At 39.5% G+C, this 20,898-nt stretch overlaps 1 protein-coding gene across 11 annotated transcripts in view; it reads right to left on the bottom strand.

Moving 5' to 3' along the window:
- Positions 1 to 7,194: 7,194 nt before the first annotated feature.
- GPATCH2L (G-patch domain containing 2 like) overlaps positions 7,195 to 20,898 on the bottom strand; it is a 39,281-nt gene continuing 25,577 nt past the window's right edge. For 7 of the 11 annotated variants that reach the window (XM_063160247.1, XM_063160244.1, XM_063160246.1 and 4 more), the window contains 2 exons: positions 19,899 to 19,990; positions 7,195 to 14,946 (listed from right to left, as the gene is read on the bottom strand). In XM_063160247.1, coding sequence (XP_063016317.1) covers positions 14,774 to 14,946; positions 19,899 to 19,990 — 265 coding nt within the window. In that variant the 3' untranslated portion in view covers positions 7,195 to 14,773. Of the gene's footprint in view, positions 14,947 to 17,598; positions 17,893 to 19,898; positions 19,991 to 20,898 lie in introns of those variants that run through there. The other 4 variants (XR_010028297.1, XM_063160251.1, XM_063160253.1 and 1 more) reach the window with 4 other exon arrangements.

The following is a 20,898-nucleotide window of genomic DNA, read 5'->3' on the forward strand; positions in this document are numbered from 1 at the left end:
ACTCAAGCACCATCTATCTCCCCAAAGATACCATGTCTGCCAAAATCCCCTTCTACCAAACCATTTCCAAGGCTACGTCCCCTTCCTGCCATTGGTTACACTTCCTATGCAGCTCCTTATTCCCATCAAAGTGTTTGGCCTCACATATGAGAGCAGAGATGTGCACGGACTCATTGCTGCTCCTTGCCAGCCTCCCACTTAACTAAACCCATTTTCATCCTTCCCTCAGAACTGCTCCTGCTCTTTTGGTGCCAAGCCACTCTCCCACCCTCCTGTCCTCCTCAGAGCACACTGCTCCTTGGACTCCTTTCAACAGCAGCTAATTCAAGACATTACAGCACAGGAGCCTGTGCCAACATCCAGTACATAAACAAAGATGAGATACATGAGAGGAGAGAACACACTGTCAGCATTTAATAACAAACACTAATTGCAAACAGGGGGATGGACTTCTCCATTCCTGTTCTCTCAGCAGCCTAAAGCAATCTCAGCCAAGGGACATGCCCATTCACAAAGAAGGATCCATTAATCACTAAATGACTCAGTAGCTGACTGACTGCCACCAGCCTGCTTGGTGTCTCACTGATCCCCTGAATGGAGTGGAGTTGGAGTTTTATTCCACCTCATTAGTGTAGGCACACAGAAATATAAGGCCTCTAGCCATGCAATTTCCAAAGCCTTTCAGGTCTGCTACAGATCTGCCCTATAATCCTCGCAAAATTTTAATTTCTCTCTGTGCCTCCCATTTTCCTAAGAAAATTGCCTCATATCAGATCCCAAAACATTGTCTTGTATCAGATACCAATATAGCACTGTTGTGGGCCCTCAACATTTCGGTATGTTTACTGAAAGCTGCTGCAAACAATAGATAGCATTTTTAACAACATTTTCTTTTACCAGAAAAGCTGGTTCTCATCACAAGCAACATGGCGTAGAGAGACCAAGTATTTTCAATAATTTTGCCCCATCATTCATTGTGCTTCACAGATAAATCAGACCCCAAAAGAGAAGACAGCCATGTAAACTACACTTTGGGCTCTCTAGAGCAGCCAAGACCCCTTCAGCCATAATCCCTATTTAGGAAGCATATACAGTTATGTCACAGGAAATGTCTCTTCCCTCCTCAGCTAAAGATCGTGTCAAAACCCTTAAGGAGCACCTGGGAGAAGAGGTATATGCAGTTTATGGCCATGTGACTTTAGCACTCCCTCAAAGCCCCTCTTGCAGCCTTGCACTGTGTGGATTTCCTCAGAGCTGCTGAATCCCTGGAGACCATGGGGTGGTTGGCACAGATCTGTAAACAATTGAGCCAAAGTTAAAACCTTAGTGCTTGCCAGTTGTCTGAGTCTTCCTTCGAACCATTATTCCCAGGACTTTCTCCCAGCCCATCCAAGCCCCCAGTCCCCGTCCTGCCATCATGCCCTGGGCTGCCTCTAGCACTCCTCGTGCACATCAATCAAGCCAAATCAACTGAATAAAACAGCAGAAACCAAGTCAATTTTTGCAGTTGAAGTGGTTTATGTGACTCAGAGGAGTCAAAGGAGGGAAAGGCAAAGAGAAGGAGCTTACAGCCAAGCATGAAGAAACAATGCAGTGGAGATGGAAGGACAAATCTTTTCCTTCCATCAGTCATAAACCGCTTACCCCACTTCATGGCCTTGCATCCTGTATTTCCAACTAAAAAATTCCTAACATTTCAGTCAACTGCAGACTTTTTAGAGTGCTTTAGGATGTGCTTGGATGAAAAACTAGTGCAGAAATAGAATGTCAACACCCTTCCAAATTTTTACATGCTTTAGGGTTTCAGCTCCCACAGACACTCAAGGTGATGTTGGAAACCCTTTGAGTGCAACTGAACTCACTGTATCCTGATGTGTCCAGCTGCACATACATCACACATGCTACTCTAGTCCTCATGGTACTTCTCTGCTGATTTTAAGCTACACAGCCCTTCAGAACTCAAAGTCTGTCTCTTCAGTACCCTCTCCTCCTCAAGCTCTGGGGCCAGTAGTTACAGTATATTTACTTAGGGCAGACTTATGAGAGAGTTTCAGCTGTCGTTGTGCCTTGAAAACTTCATTAGCTTTGATGATGCTTTACAAATGCACACCCTGCATTAACCTACATGATGTTTTAGCCTTAACAACACTGAGCAGATTTGAAACCTGTAGAAAGACAGAAGATCTGGAGTTTACTGACCTTCACACTCCATTACAAAGTCCACTTTTCACTCAAGCTTATGTTTAATGAGATGACATGAAGGGCTTAAGTAATGGGGTATAGTATTCGCATGGATATAAACTATCCAAGCAAAGGCCTACTCCTGCCTGTCTCTTCTTCCTCCTTTATCTTGCCCCTTGTGTCTCACAGCTTTGCCCCTTTGCCCTTGTTCTGACTCCTTCCTGATCCTCCCACCAGGTGACAATTTGAATTTTAAAGCCATTTACATTCCAAAATGTGCATAATCAGATTTTTATCCTGTACTTTTCTGATGTGACTTTTTTATTATGACATCAAGTACTGACCCATAATAAGGATGTAAATGCCCACTTTAATGTCTATTAGCAGTATCTGCAGATGCATATAAAATTATAGTATCATCACATAACTACATATTAACCTCTTGAGCTCCATGACAAACTCTCCAGGGAACACTGCATTCCAATTTTCAATTACCAGCAGTAGTTCAGTGACAAGCAGTAGAAGTTGTACTCATCCATATCCTAAACACCTGAGGTACTTGCAGAATGACAGAGTAGACATATTCTAAATAGACCAGCTCTGATTCTTCCAGTTGTCAGTTATTTGTGACAAGCTTTTGGGTTCTTCCGAGGGACAAATACACAGTTACATATAAGTATATGTACATACATACACATGGGATGTAACTCACCTGAAATAAATTTGTGGTTTTCAGCAGTTGTTTCTGAGTCATATGGTAGTGCACCATCATCACTTTATCCCCAGCGATTAGCAGAGAGAAGATAAGGTGTGCAGCAACTTACCATGTGTAATCTTTTATGCTTCTGTTGAGCAAACAGTGCACTTTCCTCACAAAATGCCCACTTAGCACAGGTGTGAGGTGCAATGTGTGAGCAAGGAACTATGTGGACTGCAGTACTTAGCTGCAATTGTGATTTTCTTATCCTTGCAGTAACCTGTCCAGTCCCAAAATGTTATTAATAGAAATTCAAACATTTTGATTTTCATCTTTCAGCTTAATGGAATCTCTTTAAATAAGAAAATGGGTATTCAGCTTGCAAACAGAACCTGCTAACCCACATCTAACAAATGAACACAAAAAAAGCTTGTAGAGGGAGGTTGTTTGTCTTTGTCTTTTTGGTTTTTTTCAAGATGCACTAATTTCTCTACAAGATGTAAACCAAGAGTCCATGGAGAGAACAGAACAAGACTTAGGATAATAAAGACAATAGTTAGTATCATTTTCTCTTTGTAACCTTTTCCTTTTTTCTAATACAACTCAGTCAGATGATTGATTCTGGTTCCAAGGGCATTCCTCCCAAAATATACACTAAGACATCTTTTAAAACTTTGCTGAATTGGGCATTAGAAGGCAGCCTATCATTTGTTAAACAACAGTCAGGTTTACTTTACTAGACAATCATTACTCTGTAGTTTAGAGAAAATAATCAAGAGGGCAATACTTGAAATATATCTGCCAGACATGAGTTGAAATTCATGTCATCCTATGATGTTCAGGTAAAAGTATATAAATTGTGATTGTTCCATAGCAAGTTTTCACCTACATATTCTCTTTCTTGAGATGTAGTAGACAAGTTACTTCACAGCAGATTCTCTACAATACTATGCATTTGGGGTTGATCTTTCAGTTCCTTTGAAGTCCAGGAATCATAGTATTTCCAGAGACAAAACATATTTGGGGAAGTTAAAATATCTTTATAAGGAAACTCCAATACAAAGTGAATACATACCAAGTCCTAGCTCAAAAATAAATAAAATATATACACACAGATATACATACATCTGGTTACAGATAAAAATACTCAAAAAGGTAGAAATCTCTTTTCTGCCATCCTAAGTTGTCCCTTGGTCCATACCCTTTACAGTAATGCTAAATCAAATTATTACAGAGTTTATTTTTGAGACTTTTTATACAGAGCCATAGAAGGCATGCCTCCAGAGAGGTGAAGGGCAAGAACTGAAGGAGATGAGCACAAATGAGTCAGACCCAATGACAAAAAGGACAAAGCAGGATGCTGTCTGGGTTCTCATGATGAAAGCAACTGACCATCAGCCCTGGAGAGATGCCTGCCTGCTACCATCTCTCTCTTAGCTGAGAAGCCATAGAAAGACTTCAGCAATAAGGACAGTGCTCCTCACCTCATCAGTAATTATGGCTGGATGTGAAGAATCTCTGAGCACTTACAGGTGATAAGGAAGTTTGTAAGAAATGTGATTTGAACCCACAAAAGGGTACAAAGTCAGTCCCTGCAAATTGCCACTGTCTGTGGATCTCATCTTAGGGCCTTCAAATTACAAAAAAAAAAAAAAAAAAAGGGTTTTGCTTCAGTCTCAAATTCCTCACTTAGGCAATAAGGGTGACAGTAACATCCAAATGCTCAGCACACAAAATCATTAACAGTCTAAGCTGTCATAGCAGGAGATACCCTGAAGATACTAACAAATATCTTTCCTCTTCAGAGTGGAGTCTGGATGCTGTGCAGAAAATAAAGCTTGAAGTCAGCCTAAGTAAGGGGGAGAAAAAAAAAATCCAAGCCAGCAGCTGTTCATTCAGAGAGTCTCAACTGTCCTACACTAAGGGCCCCGCGTGAAGGGGGCAGATGGACAGACTGAGACACACAACCCTCAAACCTATCATGCAAGTGCCTGATTGCATTGCACTGCACATGCAGAAGGGCACTGATTACAGTAACATGGGCCACTCAAATTGCAGCTTTGTCATCAGAGCACAAATGTTCTGGTTTATTTGTTACTTGAGGGGTGGGTGGGGGTGCTGAAGAAGATTCTTATTTAAATGTCTAAATACATATGTAAGCAGATGAAGCCCATGTTTTAGAGTCATGCAGCCTATCAGTGTGGGGACAAGGGTGAAATGTCACCTTCCCCAGGCAGCTCCTGCATTGTTTGAGTGCAGAACAACAGCCACACCTCATGGCCCCCTCTCCCCACCCAGGAATCAAACCCTGCATGTGTAATTCCCTCCTTCCTATCTCCACAGTATCTGAAAGGAGCAGTAAGGGATAAAAGATTCAGGAAAGCTCCCCTTGCTGTTCACTGGATGACCAAGAAAGAAAACACAGGACTTCTTTCACTCACCATACAACATTCAGCAGCAGGAGTGTCTGGCTCAAAATGGGAACATGTGTTTCCCCACGGAGGAGGGCTAGGTGAGTCCAAGCATTTGCAAATTATTTTGTGAAGCAGGATGAAGAGCCCTAAGGCAACACTGGCGAACCTCTCAGGAAGCTGGTGTCAAAATTACAAGGGAAACATCAGTGTCAGTGCTGGCATTAGTTTATCAGAACCACTGGTCTGCCATCACTGCACCTGCAGGCAGTGTGTGAGTGATGATACTTCTCAGAGGAAGATTTCTCCAAACTTAAGGTACAATTCTCCAATCTCCAGTACAATTTTTAAAGTGTGTTTTGAAAACTCTGTGTGCTACATCTGCCCTATTGCAGCAACTCCTAAGATCTGCTCACATTCTCATAATTAGACACCTCTCTGACACTCCCCCACCAAAAATGAATTAAATTAATATAGTTTACCACTTTGAAAACCTATACTATATTTCATTTAAAAAAAGAATGCATGTATCTGTTCTTACTCGGAAATTACTCTATGCCAGTAGAGAACAAAATTTGTACCCCAGATTGGAAATACCCTTTTATTTATATGTGAGAAGTTCTCCATTAGAACATAGCAAGTCTACTTGCATTCATCTGTAGTTTCAGTTGATTTTTATGAGCTGAAAAAGCACGAAGAAAGGTTTCATGGCTTGAAAAGTATCAAAATTGATGAATGCCATCATAGTCAGCCCTGTTATCAAACTTACCACCAGTTATTCAAACTGAACTGAGAAAATTCTCAGCTCTGGGATGTAAAATTAAGCCCATGTAAAAAAGCACCATTCAGTTTTTCCTTTTTAAATAGAAATTAATCCAATTATCAGATAAAATGCTTAATTACTAAAATTTTAAAATTCCAAAATTGCAAGTAGGTGTAAGATTGAAACAGCTAATTTTTAGACATCTGATATTTTTGACATTACCAGTAGCTTGCCAAATCTGAGTCCTTCCCATAAGACAATCTATTGCTCCTTGTTCCAACTACTTATACCTAAAAAAAAAAATCAGCATATTTCACAGAGAACATTTCACAATTCTCACAGGTGCAGCTTGTAGATGAGAGAGGAAAATAACCACTTTTAAAAATGGGACAACCCTCTACTGCCAATATGGTGTTAAAAGCTTGAAGCCATTTCCAAAGGATCTTGATCTTTTTATTTAAAAACATTTAGTCCACTTGGGATCTAATTTTTACAGTTTATTCATTGGAACAGTTAAGGTAAAGGGATTCCTATGTTGCTCCTACCACAAATATGCATAGCTATTAATACTGGGACACAGGCATAGGCAAAAGAAAATTAGAAGTCCTCTGTTCATTTGATCTTTGAAGTCGTGTTATCATGGTAAAAAAGAATGATGCCAATCTATCTTAAAAGGATGTTGGTGTTGGCAAAGTGAATTGATATCCACTAAACTATCAACTGAAACTGACCTGCTCATTTAAATGACATCCCATTTGGAACTGGGCAGATCTGAAGCAGTGCCTTAGAAATGAAAGGCTATTTAAGAAACTCTGGAATTGTTTCAAATTCCAAACAGGGAGCATCTCACTTGTCTAGAGACAATGTCCTGACAAACTGGGAAACAAAATCATTACAAAAAAACTCCAAAGAATGGACATGATAAATTACCTCAAATCCTTCACTCAGGTTTGCAATTCAAAGCAAGAAAAGCACAGTAACTCCCTACAGACCTTCAGATTACAGTTTATACTTTATACTTACGGAAACGGTCAAGGAAGCATGCAGATTAATGGAGAGCCCAATACTGTAAATCTAGGCAAATGTCAGCAAAACCTCTCTTCCCCCATCTCAATTCAGTTCCTTTATATCAGATAAAACACTTCTTTCATATATTGATTTATTTCCAGTTTCTATAATCAGAACAGAGATTCTGCAAGAGCCTCATTCAGAGAATACACATCTTATTTAAAACAGAGGAATACAAGCAGGAATCTTTCTTATTTACATGTTACCCTTAAAATAAAGTCCCAAGAACCCAGAGTCCAACCCCTACCAAACAGCTAAATCTTATCACCTCATAAAATATGTGGGACATGCACAAGGCAGCTCTTCACAGACTCTGAGTAGACCTTTTTGTGAGCTATCTCTAGGAGAGCCCTCTTTGACAGCAGGAGGAAGCTGAAATGCAACTGATGGTAGCTTTGGCTCACTATCTGGTGTTGTCAAAACCTGAGGGAAAATTCAAGGACTTCAGCAGTGCCCAAGGACTCTGGTCAGACCAGACCAGTCTCAGATCATGGGCCTCTTAGAAATGCCTCCAGAAATGAAATCTCACATGCACCAATCTAGGCAGCCTAGGTTTAGCTCCAAGTTAATTTATATGCCACCTGCAAGAAAAAAGATGCTTTATTACTTAGAATTTCCAATGCCATAAAGGTTTTCTACCACACAGTCATGACACCTTTGATTTTCTTCTGATAAAACTAAACAGACTGAGCTCTTAAGTATTGCAAACTATAAATATGATTGGTACAAAATTGCACTATAATACTGCTAAAGGAAATGCAATAGATTTTTGAATTAAAAAAAAATAATTCTTACTTTCTAGGACCTTGTACACTGAAAAGCGGTGGTAAGAATTTTAGGTTCAACTGCCTGAATACCACCTCCTGTAGTAGTATTACAGCAGCGTTTGGGCAGCAAAAACTGGCAGCATATTTGGGTATATGAGTATAGGAAGCCTGAATAGCAATATCAGAACACTCTATGAGAAGTACCACAAGTGACTCTTAACACTTACTCTGTAACTCTGAAGAATACTTTAAGTATAGACACTAGAACTGAATGCACATGGATGTGGAATACTGGGGATTTTCATGCAGGAGCACAATTAAAGGTTAAATGACAAGTTTTACAGTATGAAGCTTATGAAAAATGATTTATATGGGTTAGTGGATTACATAGGACTTGTTGACTGGGCATACAAATACATGTCTAAAAAGCATCATTGGAAAAGAAAGAACAAGATTTTTCACCCTTGCTGAAAAAAAAGCATGGTAAGAAGCAATGTCAGGATGTTGATATTAGGAAAAAAATATTCCAAGAGAAGATGCTATTTACTTATAAAGACAGTAATTAATAAGAAAACTGACTACAAAAAAAAGATATGCTAATCCTTACTTGATGTTTTCATCATCAGGATGTGTCCTTGTAAAAATATATTTAAATCCCATTGCAGGATAAATACACTAACCAAAAGTTCAAAAATGTTTTCTCCAGCCTCAAAAAAAAATTTGTACATCTTTTTTGAGGCAGGACACTGGGCTAAGAGAACACTAAAAAAAAGTATCCCTATATTACTGCTTTATCTTTACAGTACCCCCCAGGTAGGCAAACCAGGTCACTGTGAGAGACAGACTACCAAGACAAGCAGACCTTTGGTCTGACACAGTACAGCATTTTTCAGGCTGTTCATCCCAATTCCTTCAGAGTTTATAAGGACAAGAGGGCAGCTTTGCAAAACCCTGATTATCCTAATACTGGCATCTCTGCTTTAGGACATTGAATACTCTAGCTCATAACATCCAGGACTCAGCAATACTTTTCTTGATTATTGTCTGCAAGTATATGTATGTTGCATCTTTCTCTGATATAACAGGCTGTACCAGTCCATTTTCCAGTTTTACCAATTCTTGAAGGTGGTACAAGAATTCTCTTGACATAGCAAGCCAGTGAGCACACCTTTTCAGCTCGCTGGACTCACAGTGACAGCCATGCTTGCATGGGAAGGCATTCTCACCACATTAAAGTTGAGAACGATGTTGAAAGTTCCTTCTATCTCTACAATGTAAATCTGTATTAGATGTCAAATGACTGAGGCCCAGCCGCACATGGGTCTGCAGGCACTGCTGCCAGTTTAGTTGACCTGCCTGTGGCACTGTGGCACTCGCCTGTGGCACTATTCACTCTCTTAAAAAGAGATGCTTTGGTACAATTAAGCCATTATGTCCTCTGTGCTGAGTTCAAGCCTTGTACTGAATAAAGTTAATGGCCTAAGATAATCTTTTACCTCCTGTATAGCAAGTGTCCCCTTATGCTTCATGCCTTAAGAAGCATTACTGTAAAGAATTTTTCCTCCACTTGATGGTACAAAAGGATGTTGCAATCACAAAACACAAACTGGAACAGAATACAGGAAACAAAAACACAGAAATGAAGTAAAACAATGAGAACATAAGTTCATCTTCCTTTGATGGTTTCCTAACAGACCATTAAAATACATTTTCTGAACAAATGTAGTATCCTTCACTTTTCCTTTACTGAAAAATTCTCTGGTTACAAACTGTTCCTCAAGACAACGAAGCAAAGTTCCTATCCACTTAACATAATTTCTTTTCAATATCTAGGCACACATACTTTTTGTATGTATCTAGGCACACATGGTTTTTGTAGCATCTTCCTTCTTCAGTACAGAAGGGGTTACAATAAAAGAGGCATTCCATCATGCTTCTTGTTGCCCTTCCTACAATTTCCCTTCTCATCCTCTGCCCACTAAGCAGATCTCTACAACATCCAGAATATAACAGCAAGAGCATCTACAGTTTGAAGGACAGCACTAACCTACTCAATGTCATTATTCAAGAATGATGCTGGCAAGACACGCCTCTGCATACCACAATCACAAAGCTAATCTATCATCCAGTAGCACTAGTCCCAGCCTCTAACAAGTTTCTCTCCAGCTCCTGTTTTGCTGCTTTCTCCACTTGTTACTGTACCTTAAAATCATAAATCCATCATGACAGAAACTACATTCTTTTAGTCAGTCTTCTCCAGGACTTACCAAGCTTGGCATTAATACTGACTAGAGCTCACTGAACTACCGGAATGTGCAAAGAACAACTAGGAAACATGCTTCTCTCAGTTTTTGATTTCTCTTTCTGTCCATCTTCTCCCTATACACAGAAGTGTGTCATTTTAAGATTGGTCACTGCTATCTGTGAAAAACTGTTGCAATTGCACGAGGTCCCCAGAGACAAGAAGGGGTATGTATCATCACCTTCACCATCAACCACCACATCACTCACCAGACCCGTTTGATTGGACTTGATGATCCCTGTGGGTCCCTTCCAACTCAGGATATTCTATGATTCTGTGATTTAAAGGACTTTAATTGCCTTTCAGTAGCACCCAGTATGATCTCCTCTACAATTTTTCCAGGTACTGGGGCTATACTAGCAGGTCTGTGTTTCTTGGGTCTCACTTCATGCCCTTCTTGTAAACTAGAATAACACTGAGTAGATTTCAGTCAGGATAAACCTTTCCCAGACTCCCAAAGATAGACCTTTCCCAGACTTCAGCAGGGATTGAGAGAGGTCACGCTACAACAACCACTAGCTCCTTCAGTACTCTGGGATGAATCCCACCTGGCTTTATAGACTTACAAACATTCAGCTGGTCCCTTACAATCTCCATGTGCACAAAGTCACTATTCCCACAGTAACGATCCTCCAAATCAGAAGACAGAGCAGCCCAAGGTCTGTCAGTATTATAATGAGACCAAGGCAAAAAAAAGTACTGAATGCCCCCCACCTCTTCTTCACTCCAATTTGTCAGGTGATCATTCACAACAAATATCAGTCCAATGTTTTCCTTAGACCTCCTCTTGCTATTTATGTACTTCAAAAACCCTTGCTTGTCTAACACAACAATTCTGGCCAGTTTCAACTCTAATTAAGTTTTGGTCTTTAATATCTTCTCCCTGCATATGTGAACTACAGCTCTGTAATTTTTCTGTGAAGCCTGACCTTGCTTCCAGAGATCATAGAATCCTTCTCTTCCTGAGATTCAAGAGGAGTTCCCTGTTAAGCTGGTCTTCTGCATGGCGTGTTTGACTTTCAACACAGAGATCACCTGCTCTTGTGCTTTTAAAAGGTGATTCCTAAAAAACTGACCAGACTCAAGGAACAGCACACTAGTAACTAGCTCACTGAGTTGCCTAAAGTCAGCTCTGTTGACATTCAGGGTAGGAACCTTGCTGACCATTTTTCTCATTACATCAAAGATTTTAAAACGACCCATTTCACGATCCTGTGGCAAAGGCAGCCACCTACCATCATATCTCTCAAAAATCCTTCTTCATTAATAAATAACAGATTTAGGAGGGGATCTTTCCTAGTTGGCTGAGTACTTGTGACTACAAATTATCTTCAACATACTTCAGGAATTTCCCAGACTTGCTTGTCACTGTAGTATGGTATTCCCAGGTCCTGTCTGCAAAGTTGAAGTGTGCCATAACGACAAGGAGGAAGACAACTAGAGAGAAGACAAAACTGAAAAAAGACTGGGACGTCCTGGTGCACAAAAAGTGAAATATGAGTGAGCTGAGTATCTTTGGAGCAATAATCACATACTGGACCATCTTGGCAGAAGCACAGCAACTAAAGCAAGGCATGTTATTACTCCTTTCTACTCAAGTAATCCACATGGGAAGCAGTATCCTTCACACTGAGTACTGTGTGTGCAGAGTGAGTTTTAAGAAATCTGCCTTAGATGAAAAAAAAGAGGCAAATCAATGGACTTATTTTATTCATCTAATAATGCTGTAGGTACTAAAATCTGTATCAAGTTACTGAAGTCTGAAGATATATTTTGATAAATACCCTAGAGTAACAAGATACATGATCCATTTAGGTTGCTTACCACTCAGGAGAATTTGGTTGAGAATCTGACTGATTTGTAAATGGATTCTAACCTAGAAATAGAAAAGACAGGGCAGCTGCAATAATTGGAGTCTCCTGGAACTTCCAGGAAGTTGCCATGGCAGGAGGTATGGCTTGTCAAGACACTGCCACAGTTGCTCTTCAGTACTGCCACGGGTACAATCTGCCTTTAAAGACAAGAAATACCTCCTAGGAGCTTACAACCTAAGTAAGGGCTTAACCAGATAACAGTGCTACTGACCTCAATAGGAAAATATGATAAATTCTCTTTCCCTGCACCCAGAGAAAAATCACATGAAGCATCGCAATCCACCCCTCCACCACCACAATGAGATGAAAGCTCTTGATTCCCTAACACCTTTCTTGAAAAAGCTTTTAAATCATCCTGACATCACAGAAGAGAAAAAACTATTTGGACAATACTTAGAATGTAGCAAGATATATCACAACTGATTTTTAAAAGGGAATACAATGGCTAAAATTGTATGTAAATAAAATAAATTGTATTTATTGCATAAAGCTGAATGGTCAGTAATCTGAGTAAATCTCTTGAACAGACTCAAACTAAGAGAGGTTGTGGAGGATACTCCACAAGATAAAAACCAGTCAATTTCACAAATGCTCTTTCAGGGAACCATTCATTATCATTAGAGCAGCATGCAGCTTAGATTACAAGGCTTCAAATCCTAAATTTTATCTGCAAGTTGTCAGGAGAACATTATCACCTTTCCCATTCACTGTATTCATGAGTACTAGATAGTCAAACTACTACTCTTTAGGTTTACCTTCTCTTCAGATGTTTTAAATTACAGGCCCTCCAGTGCTGAAACTTCCTGTGTTACCCCTTAGGCATCGTTGTTCAAAATAGCTACAAATAAGAAAAAGCCATGACAACTTTAAAACAGGAACATTTCTTCCTTTATAAACTATTACAGCTTGTCCTGTAATCCAAATGGACTTCTGTATTCCATCATTAAGGTAAAAAGGGTTTCCCCATTCTAATTACTTCTTAAATGTACCACGCAAATAAAAAAATTTAAAAAAAAAAGAAAGAAAAAAAAGAGTTTTGAGAAGGATTTATAGTGACAGATCTGACAGTTTGCTTGTGCTGCAAAATATAAATCCAATTTGGATGTCTCCCCAAGAATAAGTAGGTATTAGGGGATCAGACACAGTGTGCATGTAGTATAACTAACTATATCTGTCAATCATGATTTACAGTCATTCAGTTTGTTTTGTGTATATTATGACCATTTCCCATTTTAACACACAGCTAATATAAATCACTGCTTCATATTCACCCAATCAAATCTGTCCCTCAGTCATTTGATTCATAAGAGAACAGAACACTGCAAAATCAGTAAAATCACACAAATTTTGCTGTCTGCTTAAGAGTGCTAGATGAACTGCCACAATCAAAACAGATTTTACAAGTTTAAACAGTCCTGTCTGAAAGCTCCACACAAGGAAAGCAAAAAGTTCTATTCATACAAACAGGACTTAAAGGACTTAAGAAGCTGTGAGGCCACCTGTTCCTTGGTACATGCTATGCAAGTACATATGCTGAAAACATAGTTGAAGACAAGCTCCGGAGTTATTACAGAGAGAGAAGAAATCCCTGTCCATATATTCTGCAACACAGGAGGTAACAGCAGACCGAGGGGACGTTCTGTGAAGAGAATCTCTTTAGTGTACACTGCAGTGTAATGTGCAATTATCAGCAGGTGGAGACACCTCCAGTAGGTGTAGCAGACAATACTTTTGAAGGAAGAGGAAGCATGATACAGAAGGAGTCTGATCTATACCTATAATGCTCTGAACTCAGGTGACACTTTAAACGGCTTTTTTGTTCAATGGAATGTTAACTTCAAAAAGCATCCTTTAGAAACACTAACAGACATTTTTTTAATTTATATACTGAGATATGGATGTTTTGTATAATCTTCTACCACACTGCAACAATATTCAAGGCTCTGGGTTTCCATCCAGGACACCAGCTTGCACATTTAGTCCAAGTAGCTCTCCCAAATCCTTATCCAGTAGGAGGTTTAGGAATGAACATGCAATATGCAATAAAGACTGAAGACATTCAGAACAAGGGAGAAGGAAAAGGTTGAATGGACAATGCTGCCAGCGTGCTAATGGCAATTTCTACAAAGACAAGCACCATATTTGCTTTGCCAGAAGCAACATGATTTGAGTCTGTTAGCACATGGCCAGAAAACATTCTGCTAATACAGGATTCAGGTTCCATGTTTCAATGTGTTAGCACTCCCTCCTCATTCCCCAGCCAAGAAATCCTTCTGGTCTGGAAGCAAGCAGAGGGAGACTCCTGTCTCCCTGAATGGCAGTGGGACTTTCACCCTGAAAATGCCAAGTACACAAACAAGCAACATGTCCAGAGAGTGAATAAGGATCTGAAAACCCAAAAGAAAACCTGTACATGACCCATTACATATGAGCTGGAATCAGGGAAAGAGATGAATTCATAATAAATACAGTGATAGCAGGAAAATTTCTAAAAGCCACTGCAGTCCCAACACTGATTACCTTTTCTTAAACATAGATTCACAAACATGATTTAGGTGTGTGAGGCACACAGACCAGCCTGGATGATGGCACGCACCACGCACCAATACTGAAGATACCACACTGCCAAACAAGATGTTTGGTGCAGACAAACACCAGAATCAAACACTTCCAAAGTCGAGCAAGCCTTTACAGTTGCAGTGCTTCCCTTTTAGCTGTATCCAGGGCTCTTCTCTGGTGGCATTTTAAAAAAGTTACTGGAGGCAGCAATAGTAGATTTCTCAGCTGCTGGTGTTTTCCCAGTCCACTCAGAGTTCTGGGATCTCAAGGATGGTGCTGCTGGTAGCTCTGATTCTGCTGCATCCATGTGGACAGATAAAGTTGCTGAAATATAAAATTGCAGGAAAGGGGAACAGAGGAAGACAGTAAGAAAGGGCAATAAAAAATGTTAGAACAACTAACTTCATGGCAAACTCCTCATATATATAATTTCATTTATGAGGATATTATTTATTGAATTTCCAAAAGTTCTTCATCCAAATTCCTCTGAAACAGAGGCTCTTGATAGCATTAATTTTGCTCTAACGATTCACACATTCAAAACTCTAAGTTCCCAGTCCACTAACTAGTTCCCTTAGTCAGAGTTCCTGTTGAAAACCAAAAGTTTTAGCTCTCCCATATTTAATGTGAATCAATTCACAATCATTCATCTTAAAATAACTTAAGACTCCTTGCAAAGACTCAATTAACTCTCTACTTGAGACTTTCGAAGTCTCTGAAGCTGTGGTTAATTTCAGGTTGCTGAGCTCATCTAAAGAGGAAAACATACTTCTCTTCACCCAGTAAGGGCAGTACCATGAACCTACACATATATCCAAAATGGTAAATCAGCGTATTATGACAAGAAACTACTTGCCAAACTAGGTTGAAATTCATTCTCATTTTCTCAATACAACCACTGCTTCAAAATGGGACAGGCTATAATAGCCAGAGAGATTTGCAGATCCATAGCTCAACCTAACAGTCACCCAAATTTCCAGAAGGATTGCCAAAAACCTAGAGATATGAGAGTTTACTCCATTTCTCAGTATCCTGAACCAAGTCAATCCTCACAAGCAGAACAGCACCGGGTAAAGAAGAGTAATTGCCATAGGAGTCTTTGGAGCAAACAGAATTTTTTAAACAAGTAACTACTTCAATACAAAATGCATTTCTTCATTGTAGTCTCACAACAGATAACAGTTGTTTGTGTGTTTTAATTACAAGTGGTATCTGCTGCTCTGTAGTGGATGAAGGATAAAGAGGCCACAGCAAGCCTCAACTAGAGGAGAGATTGCTTTGAAGTTTAAATAAAAAGTCAGTTCAATGCTTGAGGTTCCACATTCAGTAGATCTGGAACCCCAACAATGCTGCTTCTGTAAATCCAAAACAGTGAGTCATTCCCATACAGCTACAACACAGCTGACAAAAGTACCTTGCAATTTTAGATCTAGCCCATCATCTTCCTCCATCTGAAGGTCATATGAAATGTGAAAAAAACCCCAACAACAGTCAGTCCTTAAACTCACAATCACACTATGTGCCCCTTGCTAGCAGTCTCCACACTCAGGCTCTCCATCTTTCCTCATAAAAAGAGAAAAAGAAAAGACTGAAACTGGCTTATTGTTTCTGGGTATGGCAAAGAGTGAATAATTAGCAAGAAACAGAAGAAGGAAAATTCACCAAATTGCTACTATTCATCAGACTGCTCTCTGATAAGCAGTTTCACAGGCTGCTGTCACCTTTTTTACAAGCTAGGTGCGAATACATGCCAAAGCAGACAAAAATCTATTTATGTAGATTTTTACCCTAGACTCACTGTAATAGCTGATTAGGATGCCAGTTACCATGTGCACTGCTACATACATACACAGAGGATTAAACCATATAAACACTAAAAACAACAGTGTAAAGATTGTTAGTTGTTCACCATTTATGACACAACCATCTGTACTTGTGGCCTATTCTGACAAAACGAAGACAGACGTGACAATCTTCATCAGATTCCTTTCAAACCAGAGAATAACTTCCATGAGAATAACATTTTATGCAGTATTTCTCAGACAAGCTCTACTGTGCCACTGGGGATATTATTCCAAATCGACTGTACTGCAGTGGAAATTAACTAAACACAAGGACACTATCCATGCCTTTCAAGTCTCAGATCACTGAAAGGTCAAAGGACCTTTACCACCACAAATCATCTTCCTCCCTAGGCACTGGCTATTGGTCACTGAGTTGGATGAAATTCTGGTCTAATCCAGTACAGTCAACCTTAAGTTCCTCCAGATTTCCTTATTCTACTGCCAGATTTTTGCTCTTATCAGGTAAAGGCCTCATGCTTTAGGGCTCACACTGTTCAATTGTGTCGTGTGGAAAACATTAATTTTCAGTCTCTCTAAATATTTGCATAAGTTTGCCCAACTTAATTTTGATAAAAGTCATTTCCTAAAGTGCAAGTTAATTCTGAATTTTCTACCCACGTTTTGTTGTTCTCAACAGCTCAGTTATGGTATTTAGGCCAGTTAGCCTCAAAGAGCAGGATTAATACCAGAACTTTAATACTATAGCAATACAATAGAGACCCAAGGCACTTCTACAGTAATGTAGTTTTTTGATGTTCATGCAAGGGTCTCTGGGAAAAGATACTTTACCAGAACTCATAAATACTCACAGTCTTGAAAGTACGTGAGAAGACATGGAATAAATTTAGTTGCTTGGTTCCCAAATAAATATTATCTCTAGCTGCCTTTTCTCATTCCTGCACTGAGGAGGGAAACAGCATCGACATCTCATCTGCCTTTTATTAGCATCTTCTGATTTCAGCCAAATTCAACTCAAAACTTTCTGTGGATGGTGGGGGGGTGAGGCGACAGCGGAAGATTTGTAGCTGCATGTTTAAGAAAGAAGCTAAATTCATCACAATGACAGGGGATAGTGTTGGCAGAGATTTGAGCTATTTATTCTTTTAGGAAAATCCTATAAAGAATGACACGAGGAAGCCTCTATCTGCAGTCTTGTTCATCACACTGGTGAGGAGTCCGATAACAGATGTATGCAGTAGCGTGATTTAGTGCCGGGAGCTGGCCCCTGATGTGTATTAATACAGCGGCAAAGCGGAACGAGCCCCTCTTCATCACTCATCTCTATAAAAGAGGTGGAATCCGAGATGGCCCGATGTTCGGCACAGCAAGCCCATTTGTTCTGCTGACTGATGAAGCCAGCTCAGGCTGTGTCCTTCACCTCCACGGGGCACTCAGGTTGCAAAAAAGGAGATCACTGAAGCAGGACCTGGTCAACAAGTGAGACGAGAGCAGTTGGACTCAGTGAAGGAGCTCTTTAAAGGTGAAGAAATCCAGCACTCTGTGTCTGCATGACAGGCACGGGCCTGTATTCTGATTTACCAGTGCTCCACCTTTAGCAGAAGTAAAATGCCACAAACATAAAAAGCCTCAGAAGTGAAAAAAATGAGACTGCCCTGACTCCTCAGGCACTCCTCATGTGAACCCCAGTATATGACATTTACATGGGGGTCAGTAGATACGTGGCAAGGGAGAAAAATCTTTATCTCATCAGTATCCAACAAATGTAAGAGCGTCCAACTAATTCTACATTATGGCAGAATGATACTATGTATCTTTTTAGACATTAGTAATTCCGTAACAAAATCTCCTTTGACAGAAATAAGACCAGATTCCAGAAGTTTCCAAGTTATTTGTCCAGGTTGTGCTTCAGCTGTAGTTATGAATCTGTAGTAGAACATCATTTAGGACACAACTTCAGTTACCCAATCACAAAAGTTTCTTTCTACAAGTCAGTATTGCAGCAAACCCTTCCCATAGCTGTTCACTTGGCTGAGGATATTTCTAAACAGAATCTCAGGAAGGGATCTTTGCCATTTCTGACCATTAAGGACTTTGCAGACCTTGTCTCTTGATGATCAGCCTAAGCATGCTGCCCACACTCTACTAACTACACTTCTTCCTTATTTTGTAGTACATAACAATCCTCTCTCCCTCATCCATAGTAAGAAAGCTTTCAAAGCCCCTGTGCTATTTCCAGAGCTAAGCTCCACTTCAGATGCACTCTCAACTCTTCAAAAACTGTTCACTATACAATTTGCCTGATCAGGTAAGTACAACTTAAATAGTACTTTGAAACATGTAGGCATGGAAACAGAAGCTCTCTGAATAATAAATAAATGGACAGGTAACAGGGGACAGTGAGACATTAGCACTCATACCACAAAAATCTAGTATTCCAGCACTAAGATTCTGTGGTTTCAGATACTATCCCTTTTACTACAGAAGTTCAAACATCTCAAAATGGAATACTCAAAGGCCAGGAAAGAATAACCTAAATAAATAATCAATAATAGATGAGACTTTTGCTGAAAAACAGATTAATAATGTTCTTTTCTCTTTATTTTTTTAGTAAAGAACCTTTCCAACAGTTTGCAATCCAGATCAGTGGCCTGGAGAGAAAGCTCAGCTTTCTTCTCTACTTCATTATTCTGTCTATCCACCAGCCCAAGGAAGAAACACAAACTTCCCTCTATTAATCATCAGTTCATTTGGTCTTCCCCACTGTTTTTACACCTCTATTTTTTCCATCATCTTACCCACTACCTTGTTACTGGATTACAAGAGTTATTAATAAACTAGTTGGAAGAACATGTATCAGAGGATAGTCGCAAGATAGGGTAAGGTCAAAGGACAGAAAGGAACATGCTAAAACCCACCGTGTTCACCAGATTAAAACTTTTTCATATTCTGATGACTAATCAATGACTTTCCAGAAATCTGCCACATGAAAATAGACCAGTATTTTAATGACTACATCCCCATAACAAGAAAAAACTATTTTCATCCAAAAGAATAAGACAACCCCCAAGGAGTAAGCGGTTTCACCCAATGATTACACAAAAATTGCCAGATTTTTGCTCCTGTGAAATTGTCTACAAATACCCTGATAAAGGACATCAGAGACACCAGCTAATGCCAGCCCAATACTCTGTGCATACTGATCAACTGCCTATTATGAACTCCATATTTTAGGACAGTGGAAATAACACCTTATGAAGAAGCAGATTACTATTCACAGTAAGGTGAAGCACTGCAAATTAACTTACCACTGCTACACTGCCAAAAAATTGTTCAGTAGGCAGCTTTTGATGCTATGCAAAAACACAATATGCCCTCTCAACACACTTGATTAGTTTCAAACCAAAGTAATGCTACCTTTGCCTGTGGTGCTTCGCTAAAAAGGGGCATGACTATAAAAATGCTGGAGGTTACCTGATGTTGGGCTAGACATGGAGGCTGCAGCTGGCTTTCGTTTCCTCTTGATGTCCCTTGAACATGGTGGTCCCAGATGGACATTTGCTTGCCTATGGAGAAAATAAAACAAATTAAACTCAGTTCCCATATCACATTTCTGTAAGACTGACCAGTCACCTCCAGCTCCTACCTTCCCATCAGCTTCTTAACTAGTAAGTATCTCAACCCAAAAGTTTCTCAGGGAGTTTTGCTCACATTTTTTGTCAATATAAATTATGCTCCCATTTCCTTTAAGAGCTCACACATAAACTTCTCAGAAGAATAATTATTCCTTAGCCTTTAAAGCCTTCAACCTTTTGGTTCTGTATTAATTCCAAACTAACTCTTTGCATATATAAAGACATAACCAAGCAGTGATGTGATATGTGTCCTACCATCATTTCTATGGAACAATAATAAATGTCTGCAAGATTGCTCTTTATGTAAACTGTGTAACATTTGCTCCTTAGTCAGAAATTATTTTGCAATCTATTTGGTACTGTAGAGTCATCTTAGAATGTACATATAATGCCAAATGTCCACGCAAGTTGTTTCCATTACAGTAGTAAGTTCATAAAGTTAGGAACACAAAGCTGTCTCATGTGTTTTTAAAATCATTATTTCCTTATTAAAGTGCTGTGCAAACAGCTGAATCTGACTTATGGCAGCCTTGCTGCACCCCTAAACTGGCTCAAACGCTTAATCTGTTCTGTTAACATCAACTGTTAAGTCTGAAGCCTACTGACGGCCATTTCAGTTTAATCATTTGCCAATTAAGAAGTAGCTATTTGCCAATTAAGAATAAATCTGTATGGGTGGAACTGACTTGAGCTGAGAACTCCTCCAAGTCACGTACCTGTAGGAAGCAGAGAAATTTAATTCAGAAATAACAGTCTTTACAGCAGACTAGAGAACTTCCTCAAATACCATCCATAATGGATATAAAGGCATAATTTAACAATGACATTGGGTTCAAATC

Source organism: Melospiza melodia, chromosome 6 (assembly GCF_035770615.1).
Source record: "Melospiza melodia melodia isolate bMelMel2 chromosome 6, bMelMel2.pri, whole genome shotgun sequence".
Lineage (NCBI taxonomy): Eukaryota > Metazoa > Chordata > Aves > Passeriformes > Passerellidae > Melospiza > Melospiza melodia.